The sequence below is a fragment of the Cornus florida genome, unplaced genomic scaffold (genome assembly GCF_030987335.1).
Source record: "Cornus florida cultivar Cherokee Brave unplaced genomic scaffold, ASM3098733v1 CherokeeBrave_3.0.0_Hap2_Chr07, whole genome shotgun sequence".
NCBI classification, from domain to species: domain Eukaryota; kingdom Viridiplantae; phylum Streptophyta; class Magnoliopsida; order Cornales; family Cornaceae; genus Cornus; species Cornus florida.
Window position 1 is genome coordinate 5,332,368 of NW_026775577.1, and position 19,884 is coordinate 5,352,251.

General features: G+C 33.6%; 2 protein-coding genes across 2 annotated transcripts; both read left to right on the forward strand.

Annotated features, from left to right (window-relative positions):
- Positions 1-637: 637 nt before the first annotated feature.
- LOC132316145 (putative F-box protein At5g62660) lies at positions 638-1,786 on the forward strand. Its single transcript, XM_059814654.1, has one exon. It carries the CDS (start codon positions 638-640, stop codon positions 1,784-1,786), a length of 1,149 nt encoding a protein of 382 aa, XP_059670637.1.
- Positions 1,787-10,362: 8,576 nt separating this feature from the next.
- On the forward strand, positions 10,363-18,535 carry LOC132316146 (F-box/kelch-repeat protein At3g23880-like). The gene is made up of 5 exons (XM_059814655.1): positions 10,363-11,481; positions 17,579-17,665; positions 18,104-18,162; positions 18,259-18,350; positions 18,468-18,535. Exons 1-5 carry the CDS (start codon positions 10,363-10,365, stop codon positions 18,533-18,535), a joined length of 1,425 nt encoding a protein of 474 aa, XP_059670638.1.
- Positions 18,536-19,884: the final 1,349 nt, after the last annotated feature.

Here is a 19,884-nt window from a genome sequence, read left to right on the forward strand (position 1 = left end):
AGGGTTCCTATAATAATATTTTCTAAATATAACATCTTCTAGCAGTAAAATATTGTTGCTTTTGAAAAATGTACGATTATACTACAGTAGGCATAGTGGATGCTATTATCTACCGCAATTGTTTACCATCAATAAATGCTAGCAACTACCATAAGAAAACAGTCATTGAATTTCTATATATTAATCTAATGGTTTCTCAATTTTCTGCAAAAACTTAGAGTGGTCTCTTGGAATGTGGCTCTGTAAAATTTTGGAATGGAGCCTTTGTATATATATATATATACACCTGGAAATTCTTCACCATTGCCTTCTGTGGAAATGAGCTCTAACTCTCCTTTTCTACTCCCACCAAAAGGCTTGAAAGTTCCGATTGATCTCTTAACTGCTGATTGGTTTGTTCTTAAATATTTGATAAGATTCATCTTGTTCTTAGATGCCGATATTAATATACACACATATTATATGCCTAACAATCTTATGCACCTTTCCCTCTTTCTTTTCGTTCCATCATGTTATACCTTTTTGTTATGTTGAGCTAACAACCCGATCAATTCCTCATTATTTGATTTTTTACAAAAAAAATTTGTGCTTTTGTCAGGGAAAAGAATTGATGACACTCTAGTTCAATAGAGGTAAAATGGCGAGCAATAGTGCTGAACATGTTGTACCTGAAGATTTAATAGTTGAGATATTATCGAGACTACCTGTGAAATCTTTGATTCGATTAGGGGTTGTTTGTAGATATTGGTACACTGTCATCAGAAACTCTAGTTTCATTATAAAGCACCACCACAGCAACAACAATGTCCATCTTCTTGTTGAAAACTACAATTTCAACACTGAAAAATTTGCTTTCACCCTATTCCCCGATGAAAATCTTGACAGCATACCACTATTATATCATGAACTTAATGACTTACAAATGTCTAGAGATTTGTTATATGTTCTTGGTCCTGTTAATGGCATATTATGTTTGTTTGATGGTGGGGATCGTATAGCTTTGTGGAACCCGGCTTTGAGAGATTTCAGGCTCCTCCCTAGGCCCCAAGAAAACATTCCGCCTTATTTCAGCGTCAATTGGAATAGTTTTGCATTTGGTTTGGACCCCTTAACCAATAAGTGTAAGGTGGTTTGGATTCGGTATTTCTATGATGACCGGATAAAAAACATGTATTTTCCTCCAACTGTTGTAGTATATACCCTAGGTACTAATTCTTGGAGAATGATTGAGATTGATTTGCCTGAAAATTATTGTGTAGATAATACTTTTAGTGACGGGCTTATTAATGGAACTTATTATTGGATAGATCGTGATAATTCATTGAAGTATACGATTATTTCATTTGAAATGGGCAGTGAGACTTTCGGAATGATACAGCTGCCATTAGATTTTCCCAGATATTATTGGGGGGGTCTTATTGTGTATAATGACTCAATTGCTGTGGTATTTTATGATCCACCTGAGGAGGTGAAATACTTCGAAATATGGGTGATGAAGGATGAGGGTCTCTGGAACAAGCAATTAACTATTGGACCCCTTCTAGACATTGACAGACCGCTTGGCTTATGGAAAAATGGTGAGCTTTTCCTAGAAACTAATAAAACTCAACAGTTGCTCTTATACAACATTAATACCCAAGAAACCAAGGTTCTTGGACCTCGAGGATATGAGCATTGCCTTAAGGTTTGTAACTACAAGCAGAGTTTAGTTTCTTTGAGGGAACAAAATGAATTCAGGGATGAGTATAATTCATCTAATATGATTCAAGAGTTCTGTACATCTTGATAGTCAGTTGATGAAGAAAGTGTTTCTAACTATATTTTTTTGGATCTTGTATCCTTCTTACATGTCTTTGCTGGAGCAACACTAAGTGATAGGGAAAGGAAGAGAAGCTAAGGAACATACTCGACATTAGTTGTCATTTTTTAAATTTTCCCTCTTTCATTATGATTGAGCCTAGCTCCTAGCATTATTAACTAAAAATCTAGCAAAATTTCACCTCTTTGAAAAATGGGAATGTCCAATTCTATAAGATGGTATGGATGGCACCCTTCACATTGAGGTATGAAGTCTAGAGAGAGTTCAATGCATCTCTCTTTTATCTGACAAAGAATTCATGTGGTTCTACTTTCAATTATATTCCTATAAAGTCTGAATGCAAAACATTTCACATGGATCCTTTTTAACATATTCATAGTTTTCACTTGGTGTTTTATGTTTCCTTTAGGTATTTGCTTACATCCTCATATTCTGCTTTCAAAACTTCTTATACATGTACATATTTTCTCATCTCCACCTGTCTTGAAACCTGGATGTTAAGATTATTGGAACAAGCCTCACTCAATGATATGCAATTTTTATATGTTTAGTGAGTGATTTAAAAATAATTAGTTAGATGGAATTATGTGTGAATACTGCACTTGCTGAAGAAACTACATCAAATGACAAGAATGTCAAATTTTATCTAAAAAGGATAAAAATGTCCTGTTTTCAGGCCTGGGGTTAAAAAGGTAAGAATCCCACTTGTTATCATCTGTCACCATGTTGGTCATGCATACATTTCTTACATGCATTTAAAGTTAGATTGCATCTATAACCAACTTTTATTTTTTATATAGGCAAAAGTGCAAAAATAAAAAAATAAAAAAACCAAGGTTTCACCAAATGAGTACAGTACCCTCTTGTGATTTAAAAGGAAGCAAATCAGTCCCTATAATTTCAAAAGTTAGCAAATTGCCCCCTTGAATTTCATCTCCAGCCACTTTCCGTCCATATTGTAATGCAGATGATTGATATTTTTTTATCAATACCGAAAGTAACCTTCAATATGACCGTTATACCCCTCATCCTACAAAAAGGTTTTTGCATTCGTTTGTTCCAATCAAACCCATTTTTGCTCTCTTTTCAATTTTCATATGCGCTCCAAGGTAAGTTGATTTATATATATATATATATATATATATATATATATATATATATGTTTGTTTCATTTGTTCCAAAAAAAAAAATGAACATACATGCCAAAAGCACAATTATTGTGCTGACATAGTACCAAAAAATTCCATAAAAGAAATCAGAAACCCTAGAAATCGAATCAAACTTCATATCCAATAACTCTACTAAACAAATAACATCAATATATTACACAAATTAACGATTTTGTAACTAAAAGAAAGATTTGCTATAGTAAGAACTCTTACACTTCTTAGAGCACGTTGTACATCACAGTTCCTTTAAGTCAAATTCGTTCAATCTTCAACACAGACCTAAATTCGTTCAGTCTTCAACACAGCCCACCAAACAAACACAAGAAATCGAAGTTGATAAACCCAAAATCGCACGTACGCACAGAAACCTTAAAAAGAAGTTATGGATGACCCACAATCTCACACTTGATGTATTGATTGATGTCTTTTGTTAAACTTGGAATTTAGACTATGTAATGGAGTATATTTTGGCGAATATGAAAGTTGTAATCAAATTTGTATTATTTTGATAGTTTTGTAATTATTAACCATTGTATCCATTTTTGAGTAGAAATGAGGTTGAGACCTAATTAATCTCTTTTGATGTCTCCACTTGATTTCCATGCTAACTTAAGGCTTATGAGACACTAGATGATGTATTCGAACCTATTTCCTTATGACGAAGTTGTTTTGTAAACTCAATTATATTTTGTAACTATTGAGCAATGTAATGGAACTTATTTCAATGTATGAATGTATTACATCAATGTGACTATGTATAAATAGTTGTTGGGATAGGTTTCATATGTTCCAAATGACCATACATTGATTCAAGATGGATAACCACTTTTAATTGATCAGAAAAATAAACTCTGGGTTTCTAGGATTGATCCCATAACCCTTGGGATCGGTCCCAAATTTCTTGAGATTGATCCCAACCCATTCATTGGATCGATCCCAAAATTCTTGAGATCGATCCCAAATTCCAGATTTGGAAACTTTACCGCTTGTTAACCAAACTTCATGTAATTATAACTTCTTCATTTCAAACCCAAAATGAAGTCATTCTTGAGTCTAAATTGCACGTTTTTTAGTCATCTTTCTAATGGTACAGATCGTATTCCATATTTATGACTTGAAAAGACCATTTTTCCCTTAAATGATCTCGGGTTTGATCAAGGAGCCGCTTAGAGATTCGGACACCAGGTTCGGGTTATTACAAAGTCATGGTCTTGGTCAACCTTGGTCCCCTTCACCAGCAATAGTCTAAAATGCCCCTCATATGAAACATATACTATAACATGCCACATTTGTATAATTAAACACATACACACCAAAGAATCATTATGGAATGCAATGAATGCAAAAATACTCCCGAACATGAAAAATATTAAATGACTCAAAATACATTTCTAAGAGTTCTAAACTCAAAAAAATATCCTAAACTAACTCTAGGACCCACACGACACTATAGACGGTGCACGCCAAGCAAAACGATGCAAAAAAATAAAATATTTATGAAAAATTGAAAAAATTACCAAAATTTACGAAATGTCACATTGCCATCACCGCCGCTACTGTTACCACCACCTTTCACCATATCGCCTTCCGCTACCACCACCGCATTTCGCCACTGCCACAGCCTTCCATCACCACCGTCACCTTCAGCCACCACCTTCCTCCACTGCCTTCCACCACACCGTTGTCGCAACCACCTTCCTCTACTGCCATCTCCTTTTGCCGCCACCATCGCCGCACCGCCACTACCACCACCATTTAGAATTGTAATTATCAATTCATTCCAACATTATTTCATATTTGGAACCAAACAAGAGAATAAGAATAACTATTACATTCCTAGCTTCATTCCATTCCCATTCATTTCATTCATGCGTACCAAACTAGGCCTAAAGGTTGTGCAGCCTAGTGGTATTTCCCTTTGGAAGATGAGGGTTCAAGTATATGAGCAAAAAGTGAGTGAGTTAGTGTGTTTCAAGCATTGAAAAAAAAAAATAAATAAATTGCTTTGCAGAAAAGCACAAACACTTTTAAGAAGGAACCGTCTTATTCAACAATCTATAGACATGTCTATAGTTTTTTTTTTTTTTTTTTAAATTAATTATTTTAGACATTTTACAGATACTTTCATACACTTCTTTGACACCCTTCGAGACTTCACTGGAATTTATCAAAGAATTTATAACTCAAGTTTAATATCGCACGAACACATAAAAAATAGCCATGTTCAGCAATTTTTAGAATCAAATTTAAATATTTTGAACTATTTAAATTTAATTTTTTTTTCCAAAAAATTGACATCACAACATGATCACACAACCTATCCTACCAACTCACTGGCATAAACTGGTCTGGTTCAAAAATGCAATACCAAAGCACTCATTTTGCCTATGGCTATTTGTTCAAGAGGGATTGCTCACCCAAAATAAGCCAGCTCTCCTCTATTAAATGCAACCCAATGTTTGTATACTATGCCTTAAAGATGCAGAGATCCATGAGCACTTGTTTCACAAATGTGAGTACTCCAAAATTATATGGAGTGGCCTCCAACATAAAAGTGGCTTCTACACCAAACATAATTCATGGAAGGAGTTTCTGATTTGGGTATCATCTAACTGGAAGCAAAAATTGAAAAGAAGTAGAGTCATGATATGGAAGCTATCTTTGGCAAGCTATGTTTACCATGTGTGGAGAGAGAGGAACAACAGAATGTTCAGGGATAAATCCTCACCGCCTCTACATACTTTGAATGTAGTAGTGAATGCAATTAGAATCAAGTTGTTCTCTGTCAAAATGTGTGAGTACCCCTTTGCTGAAGAAATTGCAACCGAATCAAGCCTCCCATCATCTTTCTTTGATATAACCCATATGAATCCCTTCTTTACATTTCCAAACAACCACAACCTCCATGGACCACCCCCTCCACCCTCGCAGCCACCCCCACAGCCGCCCCCACAGTACCCCGTGGTATGATGCTCTAAGTTGTTGATCTTTCATGGCCATGTCTTTGATTGGGTTAGTATGTGCCTGAGTGGATATATTTAGTGCTAAGTGCAATCTTTGTTTTGTATGGATTTATTTTCATATCTGTTAGGCCACTTTGTGGATTTCTCTTCTCTCTTTTTTAGCCCAACCTCATTGGGCCGGGGGGCATACCCCTCGTTATCCCTATATTTATTTTCTCTTTTATGCAAATCCTTAATTATCGAAAAAAAAATATATTAGTATTATATCTGTATTAAAGCTTTATAATAAACCATTATTTTGGGGCAAGAATACCATTATCTTCATGGGAAACGATTTGTAATTGTATAGGTGGCATACAACGGTTTTAAATGTTTGAGTCAGTGAGATAGCTTGGTTACTGTGGTATTCAATATTTAATCAGGTGCATCCATTCGGTGAAGTTTGGGTTCAAGTCGTTAACGTGTCCTTTCGTGAGAAGACGAGTGACTCCTTGCATGCGAAGACGAGTGATTCGCTATTAACAATGACATTACGAGCTCGGACTTATTCCAATATCCCGATGAGCAAAGACTTATGGCATATACAGACCCTTAAAGCGCCGGCCCATTACACGAGGACTAACAACAATTTCCTTCCCACTTCACGCCTGCATTTGTACGAGAGATCTCTAATCCCTCATCTTTCCCCCTTCATTCTTTATCTCATCTCACATGGCTCTTAACCCGTACCAGAAGATGCCATGGTACCCCTCTCGCTCTCTCTCTCTATGTATATAGATATCTTTATATATGTAGTGTGCGTGTGTGTGTGTGTATATATATATGAGATCTTTTATTTCTCTAGTTTCAGTTGAGGTTAATTTGAGAAAAAACTGATGGAGATTTTCTGTATAGATTATCATGATTTGAATATACATTAATTATGCTGAGATGAAGTATAAATCTGGCCAAATCATGGTTGAAATGTGTGTGATTTTTTTCTTTTTTTATCTGACTTTTTTCCCTCTTGCTCTCTCTCTCTCTCTATGTATATATATATCTTTATATATGTAGTGTGCGTGTGTGTGTGTATATATATATATATATGAGATCTTTTATTTCTCTAGTTTCAGTTGAGGTTAATTTGAGAAAAAAACTGATGGAGATTTTCTGTATAGATTATCATGATTTGAATATACATTAATTATGCTCAGATGAATTATAAATCTGGCCAAATCATGGTTGAAATGTGTGTGATTTTTTTCTTTTTTTATCTGATTTTTTTTCCCACTTGAATTATTGAACTAGTAATGATTGTAGAGACCGCATGAGGCTAGGCGGAGAGGGATGGTTCCTGTTTCGAACCCTAACCTGCAGGTCACAACTCACCTTGTCATTGCGCCAAAGCACCCTCAAATTAAAAGAATTTTATGTATATATAAAACATTTGAATCACAATACCATGATAATAACTTAAACAAAACTGTAGTGAGTATGCCCCTCTTGATTCTTGTATATTCCTTCTTCTTCTTCAAATTTTTTTTTTTTTTTTTCAATAGAGCTTAATTATCAAAAAGAAAAATTAATGCTTCAAAAGCATAACAGACAATTACGGTAATAAGAAACATAGTTTATGACAAATTTTTTCCTTTTTATCTTTTTTCTTCCGGAACTGTGGTAAGTATTTGGATTTGTTTTTGCTTCACCTTGCTTTATGTGTTTGATTTATATGTTACTCTATATGGCAAAATGACAATGTTGCTCCATTGCAACCAGGAGGTCATGAGTTTAAAATCGAAAACATCATTTCCTCGTGTGGCAGGCTGCTTACAACAGACTCTATCCTAACCTAGTAATGACAAGAACCTTGTGCACTCAGCTGCCTTTTTATTTATTTTTTTACCACAATTTTTATTTTAATTAGGGTTTAGTTTGCAAATTTGGAAGTTTATTTTGCTCTCCCACACACGTATATATATCTTTATGTGTGTGTATCTATTTATTTCTGGCTGAATAAATAGAAAAAATGTGTAATAAAACAAATACTCAGATCCAATTTCGGAAAAAGTATACAACTGAAATTCAGTAAAAAAAAAATTTTCTAATCTTGAAAGTTGAATCTAATTTCTTCCATTCTTCAGTTAGAAAACGAATTCCCCGCTAGTTGTCTTTTTATGTTGTTCCAAGTTCATAAGTTGTTTTTTTAGCTTTCATGAGTAGAAAATATTTTTTTGGAAAGTATCATCATCAGAAAATATTTTTTTTTTGGAAAGTATCATCATCTCTCTTGCCGGGGATGGGATGGAGAGATATCCTGACACTTATATGTGTGGATATGTTTGTAGATATGTTTTGAAAATCACGAATACAAAAAGTATGTAAAGCAGACAATATTTACACAGCACGGTGAATTATGACACTTATATATATGGATGCCTCCTAACTGTGTCAGATGCGCTAGGACACAAGGTCCCAAGCAGACAATACTTGTACAGTAGGAATGGTCAAACACAATATATCTGCATGCAAAACTCGAGGGGTTTCACTAAATTTATTTTAAGCCTAGTAGATAGGGGAAGTATTTTCTTTCATGAAAAATGCAGAGTTGTTACAAGTTAACAAAAATTTCTTGTGATTTAGGTACAACTATAATAGTAGTTTCTATTTTTCCCAACAAGAAGTGTGGCCTAATTGTCTTGGTAAACTTTTCAATTAACTACTATGATTAACATGAAGATTCAAAAAGCCTGTGCTAAGAGAACATTGTCATATTTCCTCATTTGCTTGTTAGAAACGAGGAGATGCAATATGAGATTGCGCCTCAAATGGATCTTGGTTTTGTGGTAGTGAAGTACCTTTTTATGGTAAGTATATGGTGTCAAACTTCTACTAGGACAACATGATCTAGGATCCCTAATTGTACTTTTTACATGTACAGCTACATTATTAGCATTTTTTTTGTGTGCTTTCTTTTTCTGTTATATTTTTCTCCTTCTTCTATTTCTTTATTATGAATTGAAAGGATTTTAAAGAAACTTTTTCTCCCCCATCCACTATCTCTAGTCTTGGAGTCAAGTATCAAGTAGTCACGTGTGCATGTCACTATATTGGGCCAGGTTTATGAACATTTTCCCATTTATGTAAAAGAATGATCTTTCGAAATGTTAACTATAGATTTGCTCTCTTTTTATGGTATTATGTAATCTTAAATAACTAATGTTCTTTTTGGTAGGCTATGAAGTATGGACATAGTCACGGGATATTGACACACAATAGGGGAATGGTGACAGAATTTTTTTTAAAATTTTATAGGACGTATAAGCCTATAAGGCAAGGACGGATAAATACATATCTATATATAAATATATGTTGTATAATATAGATATGTAAATGTTTTTTTATGTTTCATATATTGTTGTTATCATTTCCTAACAAAAGAACTATTAGAAATAAGCTAAGATTTGATAGTTGTTTTTCATGAATTTTAGCTAGACTAATTAGTCATGATATGAAGGATAAAAAAAAATTAGTCATGATATGAATATCAAATTTTCATCTTCAGAGCTTAACATATTATATTATGATATTATACTTGAAAGGAGTATACTTTAATGTCCAAAACTTATTAAATATGTGTCTTGAAGTACTCAGATACATAACAGAAGTATGTGAAAAGTATCACATACACGTTAGAAATAAGAAAATTAGTTTCAAAATTTGAATATGTTTAAGAAGTATTGGACGAGAATTTGCATAAATCCGAAGAGAGCTGGTATCTGACACAAATATGATATTTCATTCACGTGCATCCTATTTATAAAAGTATCTATGCTTTACAGTTGGTAGGTGGGATGAAAAGTGCACCAAAAGATACAAAGAAGAGGCATCCCTAGAAAGAGAGGTGTTTTCCCTTCTTTTGTTTGGTTGAATGGAAAGAAAGAGTTGACACCACCCATTGTTTGGTAGATGGGAAGAGAAGCGGTGGTTTTTTAATGTCTTTAGCTGTCAATATATCCTTTCTCAGTGGTTTCGCCCATAATTATAAATCAAGAATTAAAACTATATTGTGTTTATATCCATGAATTTTTCGCATTGCTTGCAATTGTCATTTTGTCTGAATTAGGAAATTTCTTTTATGGTCCTAATAGCTAGAAGCCTAATAACTCCTCAACTCATCTTTTGCTTTTTTCTTTTTTTTTTTTTGGTTTGATTCATTTTGTATGAGTTATTTAATATACAAATGTATATATATATATATATCTGTCTGCTTGTGTTTTATGTGTTTAACCTCCTCTTTCTTTCCTCCTTTCAGGCTTTTTTATTATGTTGATGAATAAAATGATCAAACTAGTTTATTATATTTTGGTTTAATTATGAAAGAATTTTTTTTGCTGTGTTAGGAGAAGCAATGTGATTAGTTGACAGAGTGGCAATGGCAAGTATCAGTTGTAGTCATCATATGCCGGAAAATGTGATAATTGAGATTCTCTCGTGGTTGCCTGTGAAATCGGTGATTAGATTCAGGTGTGTTTGCAAATGTTGGTACATTGTAATAAAAGACTCTAGTTTCATTAAGAAGCATCATGACATCAACAATGCCCGTCTATTTGTTCAGCATTATGATTACAACACTGAAAGATATGCTTTTGGTCTATTTTCCTATGAAACGCTTGCAAGGGCGCCCCTGGTATATCATGATCTTGTTCAAATGATGGGTTATCAAGAAACTATTATTGGTCCCTTTGATGGAATTCTTTGTTTGTATGACGGTAAGGTTCGGGATCATGACCGCATAGCTCTGTGGAACCCTTCTATGAGAGAATTTAAACCCCTTTCTGTACCCCACCCCCTTCCTCCTCCTTTTAAGCCCTTCATTCATACTTTTGGATTTGGGTTTGATGTTGTAACCAACAAATACAAGGTGGTTTTAATTCGACATTTTTGGGATGAGGAAGAAGATAATCCATATAATCCTAGAGTTGTTACAGTGTATACGCTAGGTCTTGACTCTTGGAGAGTCTTTGAGGCCCATTTGCAGCCGGATCGTTCAATAGATAATTCTTTGTCTAACACATATGTGAATGGGCTTTATTACTGGCTTACGAGTCACAATTTTTATAACTATAAGGTCCTTTCATTTGACATGAGCAAAGAGACTTTCCAAGAAATACCTCCACCACCAAATCTTCCCAATACACAATGGGGTGATCTTGCCTTGTACATTGACTCTATTGCTTTGATGCTTTATGAACCACGTGAGGCTGAAAAATATTTTGACATATGGCTGATGAAGGAGGAGGGGTTTTGGACTAAACAATTGACTATTGGACCCCTTTTAGATATTGCGAGGCTGGTTGGCTTATGGAAAAATTGTGAACTTTTTCTAGACCGCAACACTGAGTTGGTTTTGTACGACCATAATACCTATGAATTTAAGAATGTTGGAGCTCGAGGAATAAATTATTGTCTTAAGGTTGTTATCTACAAGGAGAGCCTATTTTCAGTTAAGGGAGAAAATGAATGCCAGGAAGGGGATAATTCATCCTATTTGGTTAGACTTCAGGATTTCCTTTCATTTTGACTACTTGTCACGCAGGTCTTGAGAGCTGAATTTTGTTTTTGTTTTTTCTAGTTTCAATCACATCCTGTTTCCTTCGTGGATATGTTTAGGAGAAATGAAGGCTGTTAGAAACATATCCAGTGGTTACTGTTTTTATTTTTTATTTTATTTTACTTTTGTTGTGTACATTAGATCATATTATGTTGTCCATCTCCTAAAGATGTGAGAATCTGTAACTTTTGTCCAATGTTTAGTTTCCCAACATTATATATATATATATATATATATATATATATATATATATATATATCTTGAATGACCTGAACTTTAACAATACAACTTTTGCAGTTTATGCCATTTATTTATTTTCTTTCCTTTATTTATATATTATATCTTCAATGTTCTCTATGGGCGGCAAAAGTTGACACGACTCGCTAACACGACTCGAACACGACAAGAGTTAAACGGGTTTTGATTGACCTTAAACAAGTTTGGATCATAAATAAGTCGACACGATTAATCCGTTTAGTTAATCGTGTCGTATTTGAGTTGAGGGGTTTAACCCGTGTAACCCGTTTATACACGTTTAACTATATATGTCGTAAATAAATTTTTATTTAAGTTCTAAAATTACTATATAAACTTGTATCTTATAATTGAATATTTTGTAAACTAGAAACTATTTAGTAATTTGGTTGATTAAAACTTATATTTTTTTTTTAGTATTTATTATTTTATTGAGTATTATTAATAATTTAAATAATATAATTTTATTTTGATAAATAGGTCATTAAACGAGTTACACGTGTAACCCGTTTAATAAACAGGTCGGGTTAGTATTGAAAGTTTCTGATACGATTATTAAACAGGTCGTGTTCGGGTTGAGCTGTTTAGTATAATACCCTTAAGTTGACACGACACGATTACGATCCGCGAAAACGAATTGTCAACCCTAATTCCCTCTTACATATTATTATGTTTTGAGTGTCTTCTTTTGTATTTTATGAGGAATGTACAACTCTACTGTGGATAAGGCTTTTGTTTGATTCAATTGGTTGTTATGTTTAATTACCAACAGTCTAAGAATTACTTGGGAATTCAATTGGCCATGATTTTTTATTAATTAGATTATTTGGAATACATATTATAAATAATTTTGGGAATTTACATATTTTAAGTGCTTGAACATTGACTTGAATTGCTATTACTGTCGACCAATCCTTAGAATTAAGCCATACTTAGGTGGAGCCAACATAAGCTTTGTAGGACTTATGCCTAGATATACCATGGCCCATTAAAGCCCCTTTCACTGCTTATATACATGAGTGTGGTCAAATACTGTAACATTTTGACTCCAATTACTTATAAACAGGTCTTACATATAGTTCTTTTTTCTTTTTTTTTTTTCTTTTTTTCAGATGGTATTTAGATCATTATTGATCAAATTAATTCACAATTATTGCAGCATTCCCATCGTTTTAAAGATAGAAAACTCATTACTTTTTTTCATGAGAGGGTTTCTTAGAAATATTACTGGATAAATAAAATAATCATTCCCTTGTGAATACTAATAGATTTATGCACATGAACTCGGACTACTGAGTCCATAATTAATGAAGAAATATATGATACAATTATTTAAGGAAATATTTGGTTTAAAAGAAATAAAATAAAATAAAATAAAAATAAAAAACTTCTAACAGTACGCGGTTACACTTCCACACAACCGACACACTAGACATTTTCGGGAACACGGAAATAACTTGATAGTCATTATCCTCCTTTATTTTGCAAATAAGTGAGGAGAAAAAAAAAAAAAAAAAAATTCAATTTGTTCTATCATAAGCTATATCTCTTAGCAGATTTAATTTTTTAAAATTATTTCCTTATCATTCATCTCTTTCTCTTATGTTGTGTTTGGTGTGTATGAATGGAATCGAATGAAATATCTATTTCAACCATTACTTTGTTTGGTATGCAATTTAAAGTATGAATGATCATTTAGAATGAAAATTCATTCTTGATCATTCCATTCCGAAGTAATTGTTTTGTTTTAAAAAAAACAACTTTCCAAACACCACTACCATCGCCACCAACTCCCACCACCTTCCACCACAACCACCTCTGCATTTCACCATCGTCACCTCTATTCACTACAAGAAACACATGTCTTTAACAACACATTTTCTACAACAGGCCCACATAACCCTTGTAGAAAGAGCTTTCTACAACTGGCCCGCATGGCCCATTGTAGGAAGGTATTCTACTACAATAGGCTCGCTTAGCCCATTGTAGAAAGAGCTTTCTACAACAGGCCTGCATGGCCCCATATGGAATAGGGTTATCTTTTTGTGAAAAGTTAAGTTTCCCGGCAATTGTTTTCATTCGGTGGCGCGCAAAAAAGGTCATTACTCCTAATATTCATTAGAAACCCTAACCGTCTCTAAGTCCAAGCACGAATTTTGCTAGAGCTTCATCTTTTGCGAGTTTCACCTTCAGAGGAAAATTGCCTAGGTACGAATTTTGCTGGAGCTTCGTCTTTCGCGAGTTGTCTGATATATTTTTTTTCCATCCATTTATTTAGTATTTTTATGTTTCTCTATTTTTTAGAACTTATATGCATCAGATCTGTTTCATAGGTCCGTCTGATTTGGGGAATGAAGTTTGGAGAAAATACAATTAAAGTCATTATCAAGTAGCTCTCAATTTCTTTCGTCCAGCTTATTAGCAGGTAATCAAAATTTTGGTTTCATTTTCAATTGTTTAAGGTTTTATCCGTCCACGTTAGTTTTTATTATTCTTCATTTACCTGATTCTTTTGCTTCTTTTTTTTTTTAATTTTATTCTTATTTTAATTAAGCATAGATTCTGGGGGCATTTTATGATCAAAGCACTGTTAAAAACTCTTTCCAGGTTAAAACTTGGAGACTAATGTAAATCTTAATGTTCTGTGTTTGGTTGCTGAGAGACAAGATTAAAACTTTCTGTAATATTATTCATTATACAATAAAATACATTCATATAATATGAAAAATCCTCCAATGTGGCTTAAAACTTGAATTTGTTTCGTTTTCTTATGTAAAACATTTGAATGGGATTGAGTTCAAAAACTAATTGATATCAGTTGAACATTTGATATATGTTGAGCTTTTTGGAGATCTGATGTAGAGCATTTTGAACATCGAATATATCGGTTGGTTTTCTCCCTTTAGAAATACCATACCACCATTGCTGAAAAATTGGGTTGTTAGCATAGTAGTTAACCAAGGTATCATTGATATCCATGGCAGACCGTGAACTGAATACACACACACACATTTATATTAATGCTGGTGTGAGTGGATAGGATTCTTTTACTTTTGTAGGTTGTTGGAGTTAACATATTTTCATTCGTTAAATCACTAGTACAATAGAATTCATATTTTAAATTTCCTACTATGCTTTTGCTTAACGTAGCATGAAAAAAAAAAATGCATTTTTTACGACTGCTTGAACCAAATAGATAAGATCTTTTGAATCTAACCAATGAAAATTATGTTTAAAGCTGTTATTGTTTTGGTTTTACAAATTCAACTTACTCTAAACTGTACAACAGGGCAAAGTTCAGAATAACACATCTTCATTTTTTGATTTAAAAAATTTATTCATCATTTTACTAAATGAATAAATATTTCTAAACTATCTAACAATGTGTGTAAATTTTAATGAACACAACACATAAATAAATGACTCAAAGTGAGAGCCCCCACTCATCACTGCTAGGCAATGCCTTCAACTTTTCTCTACAACGAAAAGGTTTTCATATAATTAATCACACACTTTGACTTAAATCCCAAGTGGATTTGATTTAAAAGATCATATTTATTTGGTTCAAATTTAGTTTACTAAAATTGCACAAGTAATTTAAAGTCTTGAGAAAAACAAGCTGAGTGTTGTACTATATTTTTTTCACTTTTATGCTCCCCCAGTGAGTTACTCCATTGCAAATGCCCTTCACCCGGACCCAAAATAAATCCAGCATTCTTGTGTTGTCCCAAATCTAATTGTTAGTTAATAGTTACACTTGGCTAATATGTGCAATTCGTAATGGCCTGAATTTGAATTGCCCCGTTATTTGTTTCAGTTTATTCCTCATACTAGAACCACCTTTATGTTTGGCTTGGATGACAAACCCAATGGAACTGTTCAGTGAAATACCTGTCTGCAGGCCTAAAGAGAAACACACATCGCTTTAATTAATACAAATGCCTTGTTATATCATTTGGGGTTACAAAAAGGCATACATAAAACAAATTTAACTTGTTATTTGGGAACAATTTCAAATTTAAGAAATCATATATTCCAAGATTCTATGATTGGTCTCTCTCTTTCTCATCTCTACAACTCAATTGCTTTTGATTTTTGTATATCTTGTTATTTGATATAATGGGTTTTGAATCTGGGAGTTTTGCTTTTTGATTTACATCATTAGTAGATTTATGTAGTCATGCGTCATGAGTTGCTCAATTTATTTGGTTTTTTTTTTTTTACTGTTTTATTTTGAGTTGCTTGAATGATTTTTTTCTATTCTCATCAAAATTCTAAATTATTGTATTCTTGATATAATTAATCATTCATTCACGCATTTAACCTCGGGAATAAAGGCTATACATTCTTGAATATGATAGGACCACAACACTGTTGTTCAACTTATGGCAAGGTGATGGATCAAAGTTGGATTCAGATTAAAGAATGGAATGACCTTGCTGCCTGTGCTGAGGATCCTATTATTAAATTTTAAACTGCCGAGTTGGTAGCATTGAGATGTCAGAGGCATAAAAAATCTTGCGTTCCTCTCAGGTTCTGTACTTCACCCTTGAAGCCGCAACTATTTTTTACAAATTAAAGATTAGAAAATCTTCCAGGTACTGTTTTTTCCTTAAGAGCTGCTTACAATTGCATATATAATTTAAAATTTGTATATAGTTTTCAGCACTAATATGATGCAATTAGGATATATTTCAACTTTTGAAAGATATTGTCTTTTGAAACAGACTGAAGTTCATAATGAAGTGTTGGAAAATTTTGCTTAGCGATACCACATTAAGGATAGTAATTTGGTCATGAGAAATGATATGAATGTCACTAATTTACTAATGTGAACCTTTGTTTACATATGCCTTTTGTTTCTTTTTGGTATTGATATATACTGATGTGAACCTTTGTTTACAGTTAATATTTTCAATAAATTTTGTGGCACCTTAATACATGATCTGTTGTTGATATTATTATCTTACATTTGTCTCTATTAAGTGCAAACATGGAATTGCATCTTTTCACAAGTTTCATATCTCGCCGTGGAATACAGAATGTATTTGCATACTTTTTTTTTTGGAAATTTTATCAACTGATTTTTGAGTTTTTCTCACACCTGTTTTCTGTTATGGGCTATGTGCAATGCACTTTTGCCTTCAAAAGTAGAACGGTTCTCTTTTCTTGGGATGTTTAATTCTTCCTTCATTCGTTTGAGTTTAAGTTTCATTCTTTGTGATGAATTGATTTTCTCTAATGGATATATCCATAGAGCTGTGCCTTCAAAAACTATAGAATAAAAAATGCAATGCTGAATGCATTTGAAGTGAGTTTGCTTGTTTCTTTGCTATAGGCGATAACTCTTTGAATTTTATCAAGTGACTATGTTTTGATCGTTTGCATTTTTAGTGACGCATTTTTTATTTTCCGAAATATTTTTAGTGATGCACTGATTTTTGTCTGTCACATGGAATTATGCTTTCAAATTTTGTAGAATAAAGAATGAAAAAGGGTATAGTTCCGTTCTCTTTGCATTGTTTGTTGCATAAATTTTTTTGTGTTTCTTAACCATTCTCCAAGTAGAGTTCACATTGCCTAGTTCATTTTTGGATTCTTTTACTTACACATATATATATTTTTATTGTTGTTTTAAGTATGAAGATAGAGTTTGATGCTTTCATAATTGGCATTTTGTACTTTGCATAGCCACATCGATTCACTAGTTTCTTTGGCAGTTTTTAATGTGGATAGCTTTGCGAATTTATTCATCTCTTATGTACTTTTGAAATGTCAACAGTCCACTAGTGCCTTCATTGCTGTGTCAAGGCATGCTAGTGCAACTCCTTTGCCACCTTCTATTCTTAGTCGCGGTGTTGGTTGGCAGGTAAAATTGACTTAGTGATAATTTTGTCTGTATTTTTGCCTTCACTAACACCTCAATGCTAAGCCTAAAAGACTCTAGATATGGCACAATTTTCCACACTCAATTCTTACATGGGATGCTTCCAAAATGAATAATTAGAATTAATGGCCTACTCAATATTGTTGAACCTCCCCCCAACTTAAAAGAATGGTTCACATGTAATTTAACTAAAATTTTCATCTGACATAGTAGTGGCATTTAACTAAAAAGATGGCTCTTTGTCTTGAAATGATGGGAAACTAATCTGCCATGTCACTTTGAATGCGAATCATGAATTCTGCTCATAAAGTACTTTTCCAAATTTTTTTTTTTGATAAGTAAAGTACTTCTCCAAATTTGACTCTGTAATTGTTAATGTCCTGTGTGTTCTAATCATCTTAATTATGTTCTTTATCGAAGGGAGTGGGCATATTGGTCTCTAGAATATTTGAAACCGGGAATGGATCCTCAGTATCAGTGTAAGATTCTTGTGCAATAAATTTGTAAATTGTGTTGCAAATTTTCATTCTTAATCAGCAGGGGAATAAAACTTGATTTTTTCTCACATTCTACAGTGAAAATGCTGGTTTGTTGGCATTGACACGTGTTGGCAGCCGAAGAGTTGTGCAGATATCTGCTGGTTTCATGATTTTCTTTTCCATACTTAGTAAGTTAGGTGTTATGATGTCCAAATAATGCAAATAATCCATGGTTTAAGTGTTTAACCAGTAGTAAATAAACCTTCATTTCTAAGTACATTTGTTAAACATAATTTACTATTCAGGGAAATTCGAAGCTGTCTTTGCCTCAATCCCAGCACCAATCATTTCAGCTCTGTATTTGATCGGTTGATCAACTATACATCAACCTTCGCAATAGCACGAATCATTGTAAAATAGGGCTATTGGTCGGGTAAGTCAAACCACTGGGACTGCGCTAGTCTATGGCAACCTAAGTGTCTAGAATTGTTCTTAGAATGATAAGGGGTTTATAGAGGTTTGTTGGATGTCACTTAAGCTAGGAAATTAAAAGTGCATAAAACAATAAATTGCAAGAATTCAAGGGAGTGAAGTATAAGTAAAGAAGGCTAGGGAAATGAATCCACCTCCATCCCTATACACATGCTAGGTTAAGAATAGTCATGATACATAACAATACTAGGTTGCTATAATATCCTCAAGAAGTTCATTTAAATAGGAAGGCAAGAATAAACCATCAAAGGTTCACATGATCAACTACCTAAACTAAAATGTAGCTTAGAACATGCTTACTAAGTCAATGATTATCAAGCCCTAATTTAAATGGTGAATGCACATAAAGCAAAGAATCAAGTATAGACCATCAAAGGGAAACCCTAAGCCATGAACTATCTAAGTTCTCCAACTCCATGCCATTGAAACCATTCCATGATCTAACTTCCATTGTCACCATGGAAGTGCAAGCAATATGATTACGAAAAGTAACCATCCAAGACAAGATGAATAACTCACAATAATCATTTATAAACATTCAACATTCATTACAACAAAAATGAGGCTCTTGACTATGGAAAGACTATCAAAAATACATTGTAATCCCCAAAAATAAACTATACTAACACATGCTTACAAGGGAGGGGTTTCATCACCTCCCTAGAAGAGGAGTTAGTTACCCATTGGAGCCTTAGAATGAAGAAGAAGCTTGAACTCCATCTCCAATTTTCGAGCTCCCCTTTGTTAGCTTCAAGAACACCTTCCTTTCTTGCTCTCTTCTCCCTCCTCTATCTTGCAAAAATCAAAGATAAATAATGTGTGGCCCTTGGGTAGCTTTTTATTCTCCAACACACCCTCTCTCTCCTCCAAGGAACACCTCCAACCACTTCATAAAGAAGGAAGATGGCATTGAGGAAACCAATGTGCAAGTGGCTGAAATTGAGCCATTTCCGAGTGCAATCTGCCTGATTTTCGAGCACTCGAAAAGTGATCTCGAGCACTCTAACTTAGTGCAATGTGCAACATGTTCCTCTTGCTCAGCGCTGACCTATTTTGGGAAAACTGCTATAACTTTGTGCCCTGAACTCCGAATGATGATCTGTTTGAAGATTTAGATAGCTGATTCAGTTTTTTAAAAACTTCATGTTTTGATGAAGACCCAATTCTCAAGTCTGGTTGGTCGAAAATGGGGAGAAAGGCAGTACTTCAGTGCTGCCAGGCAGTTTTGCG

What these genes read in the sequence shown, in the direction of transcription:
- LOC132316145 (XM_059814654.1), top strand. Translation starts at nt 638, where the DNA reads ATGGCGAGCAATAGTGCTGAACATGTTGTACCTGAAGATTTAATAGTT.
- LOC132316146 (XM_059814655.1), top strand. Translation starts at nt 10,363, where the DNA reads ATGGCAAGTATCAGTTGTAGTCATCATATGCCGGAAAATGTGATAATT. An exon ending in GGGATAATTCATCCTATTTG is followed by an intron (nt 11,482 to 17,578) that starts GTTAGACTTCAG and finishes AAATGTCAACAG; the next exon opens with TCCACTAGTGCCTTCATTGC. An exon ending in GATTTTCTTTTCCATACTTA is followed by an intron (nt 18,351 to 18,467) that starts GTAAGTTAGGTG and finishes TTTACTATTCAG; the next exon opens with GGAAATTCGAAGCTGTCTTT.